Consider the following 15,000-nt stretch of genomic DNA (forward strand, 5'->3'; position numbering starts at 1 on the left):
AGGATTTTAATGGGGTTGTTACTCTAAGGCTACCCAGCCAGACAGTGGGCAGGAAGACGGAGGTGGGCTTTAAGGAGGGAGGTGGGGCAAGTCGTGGTCCTACTGATCTCAGCTCTGTGGACCTGAGCTCTACCTGAGTATATGACCTTGGTCACATCATTTCTCCTCCCTGGGGGGCTTGGGTTCCCTCATCTGCAAACTAAAGGTGGCCAAAAAGTCCCCGCCAGCTGCGACTTCAAGTCCAGCAGCAGGCGGGACATCCCGCCCGAGGCGCAGTGCCAAGCCTGGCAGGGCGCGCGGGTGCGGGGTCGACCCAGGAGAGGAGGGGGCTGCGGGAAGAAGCGGCGACTGCGCGGCGGCGTGCGGCGGGGTGTGGGGGAGCTCTGCACACGCTGCCGCGCCCCCGGCTCCAGGCGGGCGGCGGCGGCGGCCCGGGGGCCACGAGGTTACGTAAGGAGCGGGCGGGAGGCCCCGGCGGCTCCGCCCGAGCGCGGCCGCCCAGCCCCCGGCCGCCCAGCCCCCGCCCTCCCGGCCGCCTGCGCCTGGCGGCGGCCCCGACACCAGCACAGAAGCCGCGCAGCCGGCGGAATGGAGCGGCGCCGGGGCTGAGCCGGGCGCACTCGGGCCGCCGCATGTGCCGCGCGGGGAGCAGCTGCCGAGCGGGCGGACAGCGAACGCCAGGGGCCCCGTCGGAGCGGCCGCAGGAGCAGCGCCGGAGATGGGGTGAGTGAGCTCGCGGGGCGCCCGCGAGGGGCTCCGGGCCGCCGATCGCTTGCTGCGGCGGGAGCTCGGGGCACGGTGGGGGGGGGGGGGGGTGTCCCCCCGGCCTGGGCGCGGACTTTGCGCCCGGAGCCCACGGCCCTTTCTTTCTCGGCTAAACCGGCGCGGAGACACCTGGCGGGGACCCGCACCCGGGCTGGTCTCGGCGCTTCAGCCATTCCGCGGTCTCCTTGCCCCTGGCGCGACCAACTCCAGGGCCTGGGTCTGTGAGTGTGAAGAGCAGTTTGCCATTCTTCACGGCTGCATGTATTGCCAACGACATTGAAATCGAAGTTTTCCTGGAAAGGAAACACACCCAATCATAACCCTTCGGCGTAGGAATAGTGGGCTTGCAGGCAGCGTTGAGATGGCTGAGGATGGTGGAAATCTGTAAGGAACCTAGGTGAGGCTCCAGATGCTCAGTTGAAGTGACTAATGTTTCTGAGTATATAAAGTAATTTTCAAAGCGGGATTGATTTCTCCTCGGCGTCTCTCCGAGCACTAGGCGCTGTGAGTCAGGAGCCACTGTGCTAATAACACTGTAACTCCTTACCTCTGCTCACCGATGCGAGCGAGCGCACATTCACGGTGCTTCTCCATGCAGGGAATGCTTATTGTGCTTGCTCTCCACCTGAGGAAACCGAGTCCAGAGTAGTTGGGTGACTTCTTCCAGCTTGCACAGCTGATGCATTTGTAAAACGGGAGAGTCTAGTGCGTGGTTGCTCATCGGCAGAGGCAAGGCCACTGCCTGACAGGGACCACGAGGATGGTTGGAGTGAACCAGAGGTCTTGAATCTCTGTCCCCTGCTGCTGAGCCTAGAATTCTTCGAACAGCCCTTCGTGGGACCCAGGGCCTTCTGCTGTATAGGTCTAGAGAAGTTGCTTCTCTTTGGGGATAGATTAGTGTGGGAAGGCATGGGTGCAGTGGAAAGAGGCAAGATTGCCCTGGTGGCCTGACCAGTCCCTATGGGTCAGCGGCTTTGCTGTGCCTAGCTCCGGGCAAGTCTCTGGAGTGGCTTTCTCCCGGGGGCAGGTAGAGTTTTGGTGGGAGCAGAGGCAAGCAAGGGAGAGCTTGGAGAAGGAGAGTGGAGGGCTGTGGCCAACAGGAACATGGGGGACAGAGGGGCCCAGCGGAAATTTGCTTAGGAATATTGATGCCTATCCAAGAGATTTAACATGTTGGGCAACTGGGGTGGGGGGTGGGGGGACGTGATAGACAGAGTCACCCTAGCTGGGTGGCAGATTTTTATAACATTTTCAGCCATCTCTCAGCAGATATGAAAGAGCTGAGCTCTGAGCAGTGGGAATCTTTGAGGCTCTCAGATTTCATACTTAAAAACAAAATCTTTGGGAAGGAGTTAGCAAATGTAGGTCTCAAGATGGGAGATAAAAGGACCTGGAAATTTTAACTCTTCTCCTGCGCCTCCCCCTCAGCTGACACAAACCCAGAGGAGCCCACTTGCATATCAAAAACAAACATCGAAACTCTGTGGTTAATGTGGTTAAAATACGTCGGTGGAAATGAAAATGTTTACTCACAAAAGCTTAAAGAAAATACCAGAAAACAGTTTTTGTTTGTGGAAAAACAGGGAGGAGTAGCTTGGGCATTTTGTTTTAAACATAGAACATGTCTTTCATGTAATTTTAACATCACTCAATAAATGTGCATTACTCACTTCTTGTAGCTAATAGCTGATTTGTAGCTCTTAGCTCTCCCTGCCATTTTAAAATATAGTCCCTTCTGTAGTTCGTGTGAATGTACAAGCCATGACTGTAAAATGAGATGGAGTTAGAGGCTAGGTAAATAGTCCAGGCAGAGGAGGTGGATGGAGGGAGCCATTTTAATAAAAAACAGAACTACTGCCATCCTTTCCGAGAGTTGTGTAGGATGGGAAGGACGAGCAATAACAGCAGCCTGTAGCAGACCTGGCTGGGGTCCTTGTCAGAGCCCCATCAGACCGGACAAGGATTTAAGGAAATAAAGAGCCAGCCACCTGACTTGACTTCCTCACTGAGGCTGCATCCCCCCTTAGGTGTTTCCTGCCCTTTCACTTCAGTGAAGTGTCCTGCATTAGGGATGTGATGTCTCCAGTGTGTGTGACAGCATTCCGAGGCAGCTGCTTTGTGCGGGCTCCTTTCAGGCATCGCTCAGACATTGCTCGACCTTTCCTTCTACACCCCTTGCCTCCCCTTTTGTGGACAAAGTAGCAGCCACAGACCGAGGCAACCCCTCCATCTTCCTGCCTGTCCTACAGCAAGAGCGAAGCTGCCACTCCCCTCCTGCCTGTTTGCTGAAAGGCCAGTCTTTCCTGCTGCCCATCAGCTCTCTACTGGTGTAGACTCCGCCCATCCCCCTCCACCTTCTCAGAGGACCACTTTCTTTTTTTTGGTTTTTCGAGACAGGGTTTCTCTGTGTAGCTTTGCGCCTCTCCTGGAACTCACTTGGTAGCCCAGGCTGGCCTCGAACTCACAGAGATCCGCCTGGCTCTGCCTCCCGAGTGCTGGGATTAAAGGCGTGCGCCACCACTGCCCGGCAGAGGACCACTTTCTTAAGGCCCTATCAGCGTCAATATAGGAGCTCCCCCTAGTTCAGAACCGTAGGAGAGAACTCTCTGGCAGTGTCAGGAGTGTGCTAATCCATATGGTCGGTTACAGCAGCCATCAGCCACTTGAGGCCACTGGGCACTTGAAATGTGCCCAGTGTGACTCAGGACCTGACTTGAAGTAGCCACATGTAGCTAGTGGCTGCCATATCATCGGGCAGCACAGTTTGGCCTTTCTCATCTTCAAAAGAACTCCCCGTCCCCATCCTGCATACCTGTCCTGCTTCTGTTCCCCTGCCTCGTCCTTCTGAGGATATCTCAAAGATAGGGCAAACCCATCATCTCCATTCATTTTCTTTTCCTACCGTTTGTTTGACTTCCACACTCCAGCCTGGCTTCTTCCTTTACCTCAGCATAGACACTGCTCGATGTCCGCCCTTTCCCCACCCCTCCTCAGTGTTCCTCACCAGTGGTCCTTCCTCCCTGATTCCGCGCCCTCCCAGCTCTTCTGACACCACACGCCTCTGTTTTTCCTCTCATGTTGTTGATGGTTCTGGTTCCGCCTTCCTACTGCTTGCTCCTTTATCTGACTCCCGGTGGTGGCGATGCTTAGGAACTTGTCCTGGTTCCTCTTCTCTGTCAATACTCTCTTCCCTGGTCATCTTATCTGATTCCTCAACTTACCCTCACAGCCCACATGGCTTTAAGTATTACTTCCGATATGTCACCAGCCCTACATTTTTATTCCCACCACAGACCTTTCTCTGGGTGTCTAATTCATCCATCCCTGGAGCTCTTGCCTCTAGTTCCCATCGTCCCTCTCTCCTCCCACCCAATCGGTGGCCCCACTGTCTTTCTGATAATTTGCCCATCATCCTTGGTTCTCCCCCGTCCCATATCCAGGCTGTCATTGGCCCTGTGAGTTCTACTTTCCAGGTTCATCTGGAGCACGCACACTCTCCAGTAACCATAGCCCTGGCCCCAGCCCTGGCCACCATTGCCTCCTTCTTGGATGGACGTACTTTTCGACACCCCTCACCCCCATCTTCCGCTCTGGGTTACCGTCAGTCCATTCTTTTCCTAGGAGCCGAGGGACTGGCTTTTAAGATTGCAGATCAGATCTTGTCACTCTCCTGTCTAAACACCCTTCAGCAGACAAAGGCATGGGCCTCTGCCTTATCTCCAGCGTCACCAGTCACTCTGTGGTGCCACTTACTACATTCTGAAGATTCCTGGCCTCCATTCCAGAGGAACCCTCCATCCATCGCCTCCCAACTTTCCCGACGATCTCTTTCTTTCTTCACTTCCTCTCAGCCTCAGTATAGGAGTAAGGACGTTCTGGCTCAGCCTTGTCCTGCAGAATTCTCTCCAGTGCCAGGAATGCGCTCATCCGTATTCCTGGGGCCTTCGGGTGCCTGAAACCCTCCTACCCTGGCTTTGCAGACATCTTCTCCCCTTCCTTCACACTATGACATCCAGAACACTGGTTGCCATAACTCTCACACAGTCCCACCTGTGTACCCTACAGTCCCTTGCCACAGCACACCTGTCATCGTCCGGGTTTTGTTGATTTATTTATACCCCATCACCCTCTGATCATTGCACAATGATAGGACTTACCTCCTCACCCTTGCATCCCAACGTGCGGTTCAGTGGCTGACCTCATAGGCCTGCCGTAAAGAGCTTATGATTGAGTTCCTCTCTGCATGGTGGAAGCCTTGCTTGGATGCCAGCCTGAAGTTATGATGCTTTTTGGATTCCCTTCTATATGATTTTCTTAAGTGGGGAGTCACAAGACCAAGAGAGAAAGGAATCACACTTGGATACAGTTTTGTTTTAATGCCAAAGCGGGCATTCTGCTTTGATTGTGATGTGGGTTCCTTGTCAGGCAAGTATTGGAGCTGTAGATTATCTTCTTACTGTCTATAAATGGCCCGCAGAAAAGGCATCTTGTCAGCTGTTGTGACTCGCAGCTGATTTCGCCAGTGTTTACAAATAAGATTGGCTGTATTACTGGCTTGCCTGTGTTTTGTTGAACTACGAATGCTTGCGGTGGACGAATGCCACAGTCTTGGTTATCTGATACAGTTGGCTGCCTTTCAGGGATCTATACTGCTTAACTTCTGATGTTCTTTCCCACCTCGGAACCACACTGTGTTCTTTTACAAGTTACAGGGCTTTACTTTGGGCTCTTAGTTAACTAAAATAGAGTCACTCAGGGGCTGGAAAGTTGGCTCAGTGGTTAAGAGCACTGGCTTCTCTTCCAGAGGACACAGGTTTAATTCCTAGGACCCACATATGGCTCACAGCCATCAGTCCCAGGGGTTCTAACACCCTCTGCTGGCCTCCATGGGCACCAGGCCCGCACATGGTACATAGACACATAGACATATATGCAGGCAGACCAAACATCCATCACATAAAATAAAATTTAAAAATATTTGAAAATGAACTTGTCTTCTCTTGGTCCAGGTTTTTTTTGTTGTTGTTGTTATTATTCAACTTCACTAAGGTTCATTCGAATCCTTCATCTGTGAGACAGTTGTCCAGTGCTGTCGGGGACCCAGAGATGAGCAGGCCCACTGGTTAATTCCTGCCTCTGTGGGTTTTATGTATTTAAAAAGAGAGATAAGCCACATATTCAGGTACTTGCTTTGTGTTTAAATGCTGTGATGGAAACAAAATGTTATCATCTGAAAGGTCTAAGATTTGATGGTGGGATATCCATGTATTTGGGGAGTCTAGGGCAGATGTCTCACTGGAGAGGTACCAAAAGGCTGTTGGCATTTAGGATCACTCTGGTTCAATTAAAAAGCAATCTCCCGGGCCGGGCAGTGGTGGCACACGCCTTTAACCCCAGCACTCGGGAGGCAGAGCCAGGTGAATCTCTGTGAGTTCGAGGCCAGCCTGGGCTACAGAGTGAGTTCCAGGAAAAGCACCAAAACTACACAGAGAAACCCTGTCTTGAAAAACCAAAAAATAAAAAATTAAAAATTAAAAAAAAAGCAATCTCCCTCAGTGTCTGCACCGGGAAAGACCCAGAGTTTAGAAGGGACTAGATACCAAATGCATAGATATCAGCTGAACAAATAAACAGGTATGAAAAAAATGTTCTCTTTGGACTGTTTTTGTTTTGTTTATAAAATTCAACTGATTAGGCAACCTTAAAAATTAAGGAAATGAGCTCCACGATCCTGGGGCAAAGTAGGTTTTAGATGAGCAGTTGGAAGAACTCACTGAGAAAGAGGTTCACAGACCTAGAGGAAGAAAAGCACACCACATCAGAGATTTGAGGGGAGAGTGTTCTTGGTAGAGTCAACAGCACGTGCAAAGGCCCTGAGGCAGGAGCATGCCCAACATGTTAGTGAACAGTGAAGAGGGCCAAGTGGCTACACCAGAGTGAGTGGTTAGAGGTCAGAGGGTAGCAGGGGCTGGACCAAATGTCTGCGGTCACTTCTATTTGGGGGAAATGTTATCATCCATACTGGAAGCCTCCCGCCATTCTTAACCTTGACGGTTATAGGACTGGTCATGGTCCCATTTGTGGCTTTTGCACAGTCCCCTGAAGAAGGACTTGGAGCGGAGCAGGTGGTTTGCTGTTCTTAACAGTCTCTGGTTTGTAGACATTACCATGTCTCTTTTCTGTAGTGCCTCTTGGGGAGTTTAGAGTCAAGCACACTCATCAGAGCTCATTCCTAACTGTTCTCCTAGCTCAGGTTTTTGGTGTGTGTGTGTGTGTGTGTGTGTGTGTGTGTGTGTGTGTGTGTGTGCGCGCGCGCACATGCTGACCAATATCTACACATGTGGAGGGAGGCAAAAGGTTGGTATTGGGTGTCTCTGTGTGCCTGCGACTGACTGTCTCTGCATCTCTCTCTCTCTCTCTCTCTCTCTCTCTCTCTCTCTCTCTCTCTCTCTCTCTCTCTCTCTCTCTCTCGTGTTTTTGAGACAGGGTTTATCACAGAATCCAGAGCTCACCATTTCAGTCAGATTGCCTGGCCAATGAACCCCTGGGATCCACATGTCGTGTCTCTACCTCCACATTGTAGACATGTCACCACACCCAACTTTTTTTTTTTTTTTTTTTTTTTTCGTTTTTCGAGACAGGGTTTCTCTGTGTAGCTTTGCGCCTTTCCTGGGACTCACTTGGTAGCCCAGGCTGGCCTCGAACTCACAGAGATCCACCTGGCTCTGCCTCCCGAGTGCTGGGATTAAAGGCGTGCGCCACCACCGCCCGGCCACACACCCAACTTTTATGTGGCTGTTGGAATCGGAACTCAGGTCCTTAGTGCTTCTGCAACAAACACTTTACCCTCGGGGCATCTCCACAGCCCTCTAATGCTCTAACACAGTTTTACGGCCCCATCCTTATGTGGTCTTTACCCTTTCTCATCTACTGTGTTTTTGTTTTTAAAGAAAATGAGAATAGCTTTGCTTTTTTCCCCCTAATTATAAGAACATTGCATGCTTGTACTAAAGAAGAACAGTGTGAGGAAGGAAGTGAAAACGACTTGACATCCCACATCTTAGGGATAACCTCATCAGCAGTTGGTTATCTGTCTTTACAGCCTCTTTTCCATGTGTGTATGACTGTGTGTCTAGATGTATGTCTACCAAGGGAAATATATTTTTAACAAGATGAAATCATTCGGTATGTCTGTTTTGTAGCATGCTTTTTACAACAGCATCAAAAAATATTTCGAGTGGCCATCTTCTCCTGCCAATAATTATAAAAACACATCATCATTTAAATCTACACCTAATTCTAAGTTGTCCTTTTGCCAAATTGGATACATTTTTGTCAATCTGCTAAGAACAAGGCAGAATATTTTTAAAAAGACTTTTCAACAATTCCTTAAGGCGGTTGTTGGCTTTAAATGAATTACTGAAGGGAAAAATGGCAGAGAAGACCAAGATCACAATTAGCGCTGGGTAATTTGGGGAGCCTGGGTAATTTTGGGTGAGTCACTGCTCCTGAGTGAATCGTGGTGAGGACATTAAGGACTCCTTGTCGTTGCTAAGGGTGGGTGCTGGACTGAGACCCAGCTGCTCAAAGCATACATCCTTGTTTAGAAATACCGGGCAGAGTAATTCTGCTTCAAGCCTCAGATGGGATAGTTCCTTGCAAGCGAAAGCACCGTGCCCCATTTAGAAATCTTTTTGTGCTTCAAAAGACCATTGTCCATCTCTTCAAAGAAAATTCCCTTAAGGAAAGGATTGGCAGATATGTACATGCAGGAAGGACATTATATTCTTTGCTTTAGTTTTAAGACCTTTTTTTCCATACAAAACAAACAAGCACCAGGACTGGGGGGTGTAGCTCAGTGATAGAATCCTTGCCTAGCGTGCACAAGGCCCTGGGTACTATTCCCAGTACCACAGAATACACACACACAACACGCAAGAGTAAACGCACATGTACATCAGCAGTGTCTCCTCAGCCTGAAGCATTTAAAGCTTCGCTTTGGCTCGTGGGATAGACACAGAGACTTCATTTGAGAAGACAAGAACTCCCCTCAGCTTCGTCGACTGTGAAGCAGAAAGCATGCACACAGTGTATTTACAATAGAGAAAAGGGGTTTGCAGAACACCAGAAGTCCCCAGTGTACGAGCCCTGGCCTTCTACATCGAGAGAGTTCCATTCTGCTTAATGAATTGAGCAAAGAGATGCATGGCAGGGGCCGGAGCAGGAGGCTCGGGGTGTTGTTTCTGATTCCCTGGCCTCTTCAGCACTGCTGTGCTGTGTTCCTGCATCTTCTAGGTACTGGGCTTGCGGGCGGCCCCCAGCGTATTTATAGGTTTGGAGGTGAGAGCTGGCATCATGCACCAGTCTCCTAGCGGGGTGTGTTCTGTGTGGGAAGAGGCAGGATGGAAGCCTCTTTGAAAGCTCTATGAAGTCTCCAGTACTTCTGCCACCAAGGTGCTGTTAGTCATATGGTATCATTCTGGTAGAGATATAATTATTTAAATTATATTTCAAATTAGCTTGTTAGAATAAAAATACACTTGTGGGGAACACATTTAGACATTTGTCAAAGACTAAAGAGATTTTTTTTTCAACAACATTTTTATTCACAAACTTGATAGTCTTCTTATTATTCCTCAGAGGAATGTGAGAACATGGACTCTCTGACTTAAGAAACCGTTTGGTACATGGGTGCCTCCTGGCCAAGGGAACTATTGATCCTGGCTTTCCACTGTGCTGGAGTGAGGGGGCTCAGGTAGGCTCTGCTGTTTGCCCTTCCTGGGAAACCCTGGGTCTGGATCCCTCATGAGAGCAGCTGAGCCCAGCCAGGCCTTTGGGAGCTCTGGGGCATCCTGTCTGGGTCATGGGGTAGAGCTGTCCACAGGGACCTAATTAGTGAGGAACACTGCAGAGCCACCGACTCTGCTTTGGAGCCCTTCCGAGGTCTTTAATTGGGAAAGTGTTTAATTGGAGTTGTTCAGATAAGTGGAGAAAAGAGGGTTGCTTTGGCTTCTGCATCCTGGGAGAGAGGGGTAACTGAGAAGGGCCTCATGGGAAAAGGGATGCAGCCTGTTCCAGGATGTTCCAAGGGGCAGGGCAGGGAGCTGTTGGTGGTGGCGGCATCGAGTGTATTTTAGCTCAGATGACATGAAGAAGTGGCCCCTGCCTCCTCCAGGTAGATTCAAGATAGGTGCGACTGTCTCACCCACTGAGGACTGTGTCCTCATGCAGGGCTGTCTGTTGGAGCTAGAGAGGGCACAGATGAACAGATCAATCCCCAGGCCCCTGGCTGCTGTGTGAGCATGGATAAGTCATTTCATCTCGGTAAGAAGCCGCCGTCTCGCCATCTCGTCCACCGAGCTACACCAGAGCCTCAGATCCACTGTCCTCCACCTGTTAGCTGATTGAGATGGTCAGGGATCGGTTAATCCTGCTCTCAGAGTGAGGCCCGACCTGGGCAGTGGGGGCCCTGGCTTGGAGATAAAGAGGTGTAGAGGGCCAAAACATGCTGTCGTTGGACTTCAGTCTGTGGGCAGTGAGGGGATAGTTTCCACTCTGAAGGGAAGAATAATTATTTCAGGGAAATTTTTCTAGAGACAGTGATGAAGGGCAGCATAGAGACTTAGGAGATTAGAAAGAAAGAGACCTACAGGAGTGATCCTCAATCTTCCTAACACTGCGACCCTTTAATACAGTCCCTCATGTCGTGGTGACCCCCCAACCATAAATTATTTTCATACCTGTAGTTTTGCTACTGTTATGGATTAAAATGTAAATACCTGTGTTTTCCGATGGTCTTAGGCGACCCCTCTGAACGGGTTGTTCAACCCCAAAGGGGTCGAGAGCCACAGGTTGAGAACCACTGCCTTACAGGAAAGAGCCACAGTCCAGGCAGGAAGTGAGGAAAGCCGAAAAGGAGAGAGCAGACACGGCACAGACAGTATCGTGCAAGCCTTGGGATGGTTCCAAGGTCACTCCAGGAGTGCACACAGCGCAATAAACATGCGTGTGGGGATCTCAGCGGGGTTAGGAGGGGTCTTTCTTGTGTGCTTGTCTAATCTGGACACAGGTAAACACATCAGGGGAGACTGTGATGTCTGTCCTCTGACATCTCATTTCATCCTGGAGACAATCCTCGCTTTCATAGTTGAAACTGGGTTCGGGAGATTCGGCAACCTGTTCAAGCTCTTAGCCAGGAAGTGGCTGAGTTGAGAATCGAGCTTAATCCTGTTAGAGAATAAAATTGTTCTCTGGGCGCAGTGGCTGGAGGCTGATGTCCTCATGATAGAATTGCTGGAATGAGAGACATAGGTTGAGTTGTCAGCAGTGTGGACGCTTCTAGGGTTGGTGGCTGATGGTGGTGACCCTGGCTCAGGCTCGGAGCGGAAGGGAGCGGAAGGGTGACTTTCCCGGAGGAAAGGCTGGGAGTTCAGTGTCGGGTGGTGAATTTCCATGTGTGGCTGTCTGTCCACTCTAGAAGTACAAACTCAGCAATTGGGATAGTCACACAGTCTTGGGAGCCTTCACCTGATAGAGATTGACCACCCAGCCAGGGAAAGAGTAAGCTAAGACAAAACGTAAAACCTAGGCAAAAAACCACGCTTGCAGGGAAGAATCACCAGGTCAGAAGGGAATGAGACTGGGAGACTCAGATGCAGACGAAAGCGGAGGAGACGGGCCGTAGAAGCGATGGAAGATAATGCTATTAAGTGGGCTATCCTCAACAAGACCAGGGACTTCCTAAAGCTTAGAGGATGGTGGACCCAGAAGGTGGCTGCTGCTAAATATAGTGGCAGTGGGAGTGTCAGGGCATTGATGGAATTTGAGAGGGGATTCAGCTAAGTGGGAGAGCCCAAATCCACTCACAGTTGGAGAGAGAGTAGAAAGTGATTGCAGACGAAGGTGAATGTGAGGATAAGTCGGGGTCCAAGGAAGGGTGAGTTTCGTTTTGTAAGTAGAACGCGTTAGGAGGCCGAGAGCAAAGCAAAGGGGGTATTGGCGATGTTAGAGAAAGAGGCGGTGAGGTTGGAGGCAGGCAGGAACGGAACTTAGGAGTCGTAAGCCTCTGGAAGTTCTCCCTCCAGGTCCCAGAAGAACTTGAGAGCAGGTGTGTACTGTGGCACTTTGGTTTATCCACTTGCTTATTTTGCAGTGCTGGAGATGGAAGTCTGGGCCTCACGCATGTTGGCGAGGGCCCCACTGTGGAGCTGCACTCCCATCCCCATAGCGTTATTACACTGGCAGGAAAGAGGAGGGGGCTGGGTCTGCTGTTCCCTTTCAGGGCTAACTGAGGATTAGCCAGGAGCTGGGGGCTAGATCGAGAAGAAAGGGAATGAACTGATGAGCTGCTGTAATGGATTGGGGCAGGGAGATAGCTAGAGCAAAGACAGATTTATCACCAGCCTTCAGGGGGCTCTTGAAGAATCAAGAAGATTATTTTAAAGGTGGCCACAGCTAGGCAACTAGCCAGCATGCTGAGAGATCCAGGTGCGGGAGCAGAGGCAGGACGCCCTGGATCCCATGGTCAGTGATGGTGGCTGCTCTGATCAGATTGGGAGTGCTTTGCCATCCATGGATGGGGGACCCATGCAAGGAAGGAGCACTTGCTCCACCCTATCTATGGGTGACCTCTCTGCCTTTGCATCTCACAGTAGCATTGTTCCGTTGTTAATATTCTTCCAGACTTTTTCTCTTAAAAAATGCATTAAAATTCTCACCAGCATGACCTCTTTGAGTAATGAGATCTGTAAGTTTATTAACCTCTGTGAGAAGTGGATTTTCTTGCTCCATGGGAGCGGATAATCTCCTGGAGGGAGTGAACATTAATGTTCAGACTCGAAGGGCTGGTTGAGAGCAGAAGTAGTGTGGGGGTGGCTGTGGTGTTCTGCTCTCTCCCTGCACTGTGTGACTTAGCATTTGTGCCATGGAAGATGGACTGGTGATTTCCCCACACTGCTGTCCCTCAGCCCGCTCGGAAGCCCCTCGTGGAGACGGCCAGAGAAACCCTTGTTTCTTCCAGTAATTCCAGTTTTCTGAGTATGGGAAGAAGAATGTGGAGATGGTGGTACTGAGTCCAGACAGCATGCTACCACACGGCCCCGTATGACCATGTTGAAACACATTCTCCTTTGTTACCCCAGTGGTGGCCTCCAGATCTGCATATGTGTGGATACTTGACAGAAGCCACTTGGGAGGCATTTGGCTAAGTAGTGATGACTCATGATTTCAGACTCATTAGTTTGACATGTCCAATAAGTTGTCACCTAGCCCAACCTATCTGTCCTCTCTGCACCCTGAGACATCTTGTGCCCCTCTATATTGTTTACCACATAAAACATTTCATTGTCATTGGAAGTTAGGTCACCAGTGCCATAATCTGGGATGATACCACTGCTGCCAACCAGTACTCTCTAACAGAAACATTTCGGCCACATTGATAATTAAATAACGTCACATCAAAAAGAAGGAGAAGGAGGAGGAGGAGGAGGAGGAGAAGAAGAAGAAGCTAAAATTTTAATGTATTTTTTTTTTTTTTTTTTTTTTTTGGTTTTTCGAGACAGGGTTTCTCTGTGTAGCTTTGCGCCTTTCCTGGAACTCACTTGGTAGTCCAGGCTGGCCTTGAACTCACAGAGATCCGCCTGGCTCTGCCTCCCGAGTGCTGGGATTAAAGGCGTGCGCCACCACCGCCCGGCTTAAAATTTTAATGTATTTTAATCCACTATGTCCAAAATACTGTTCCACATGGAATCATTGATGAGTAAAACAGATATGCCCTACCCCTGAAATTTGCATTTTAGTGAGTGAGACAGACTCTGCTTGCTCCTGTGAGCAAACCCTCCACCTCCAAGAAATAAATCCTGCCAATGAACCCAGCAGTAAAAATCTCTGCAAGTTGTCCTCAGAGGGGAAGAAGGGCGTGAAGGCTGACAGCAGCTTCAGCATGTGTGCTTAGGAGACGCACCTCTGAAGGAGCCACCATGGGAAGCAGGGAGCACAGTGTCCAGGTGGACACAGTGTCGGGCGCACAGACCGAGAGTGGAGAGAGCAGTCCTGAATGCTTGAAAAACTGGCATCAGACTCTAATGGCAGGATCTCAGCAGGGGACGGTAGGACCCCGGGCAGGGGTTGGAGAAAGAAGTAGGCCAGGTCCAAATCAGATGTGACTGGGGAAAGTGGCAGAGACACGGGTATGATGAGACTGGAGGAAACTGAGTAGGACTGGCAAGATGGCTCGGTAGGTAAAGGCACGTGCCGTCAAGCCTGAAAGCCTGAGTTCAATCCCCGAGACCCACCTGATGGAAGGAGAGAACTGACTCCTGTAATCCTCTAATCAGTCAACTAATCTCTCCTCTCTCTCTCTCTCTCTCTCTCTCTCTCTCTCTCTCTCTCTCTCTCTCTCTCTCTCTCTCTCTGTGTGTGTGTGTGTGTGTGTGTGTGTGTAGAAAGCTGAGTAATACTGAAGGTCTGTGACAAGATCCTCGTTAGGTTCCACGACAGTAGCAGTGGCTCTGTGGAAAATGAGTTGGAAGGGGAAAGGCTGAAGCAGGGTGACTCTGCAAGTCAGAGCGAATGCTGAGGCTGGAACGTCACATAGGGGATAGTTTCCGTCCATGGTCTGTTAGACGGTCCTCGGGATGACATGACATCAGGGTCAAGAAAAGAGAGGAAGTAAAGGACTTTGGCCTACGTTGCTAGTAGCGGTGGAGGATCCCGGAAGAGGAACCGTTAGGAGGCAGGCAAGGAAGCCCAGTTCAATACCAACATGACCTCTTTGGGAGCACAGCTGGGAAGGGAGTTGTCGATTATAAGACGGGGCTCAGCAGGGGTGCTGAAGGGAAAAGACTGGGCAGTGTCGCTCAAGGAGAGGACAGGGATGAGCCTGGGAGCTCCCATCCTTTACTGAGTGGCCAGGTAGGAGAAGGAGCTACCAAAGAGGATGGAGGAGGGGTGGCTGGCCGGGAAGGGGTAACCTAGAGCAGCAGCTGGTGGGGAAACCTCCCTAGAAGCAGGGCTTTGGCATTGGTTGAGGGCTCCTGAGAGGTGGTGTGGTGGCTGCTGGTGTCCTGGCGTAAGTCAGTCTCAAGGCAGCGTTAGGAGCCAAGTGTGTTGGAAGGTACATGGGAAGCAGGAAAGGAGGGGCGTATAGGGGAGCCAGGAGGTTTTTGATATGGGGGAACTACAGTGAGCATAGTTTCAGAATGGGCTGGCTGCTACAAGAGAAGCCAGGCAGCGGAG

At 50.5% G+C, this 15,000-nt stretch overlaps 1 protein-coding gene across 2 annotated transcripts in view; it reads left to right on the top strand.

Annotated features, from left to right (window-relative positions):
• The first annotated feature begins 534 nt into the window (after positions 1-534).
• Positions 535-15,000, top strand: part of Homer2 (homer scaffold protein 2) — a 103,499-nt gene continuing 89,033 nt past the window's right edge. The window contains exon 1 of one of the 2 annotated variants that reach the window (XM_052761502.1): positions 535-723. In XM_052761502.1, the coding sequence (XP_052617462.1) occupies positions 719-723 (5 nt within the window). In that variant the 5' untranslated portion in view covers positions 535-718. The remainder of the gene's footprint in view (positions 724-15,000) is intronic. The other variant, XM_052761503.1, reaches the window with a different exon arrangement.

The sequence above is a fragment of the Peromyscus californicus genome, unplaced genomic scaffold (genome assembly GCF_007827085.1).
Source record: "Peromyscus californicus insignis strain IS unplaced genomic scaffold, ASM782708v3 Scaffold_4__1_contigs__length_199733344, whole genome shotgun sequence".
Taxonomy (NCBI): domain Eukaryota; kingdom Metazoa; phylum Chordata; class Mammalia; order Rodentia; family Cricetidae; genus Peromyscus; species Peromyscus californicus.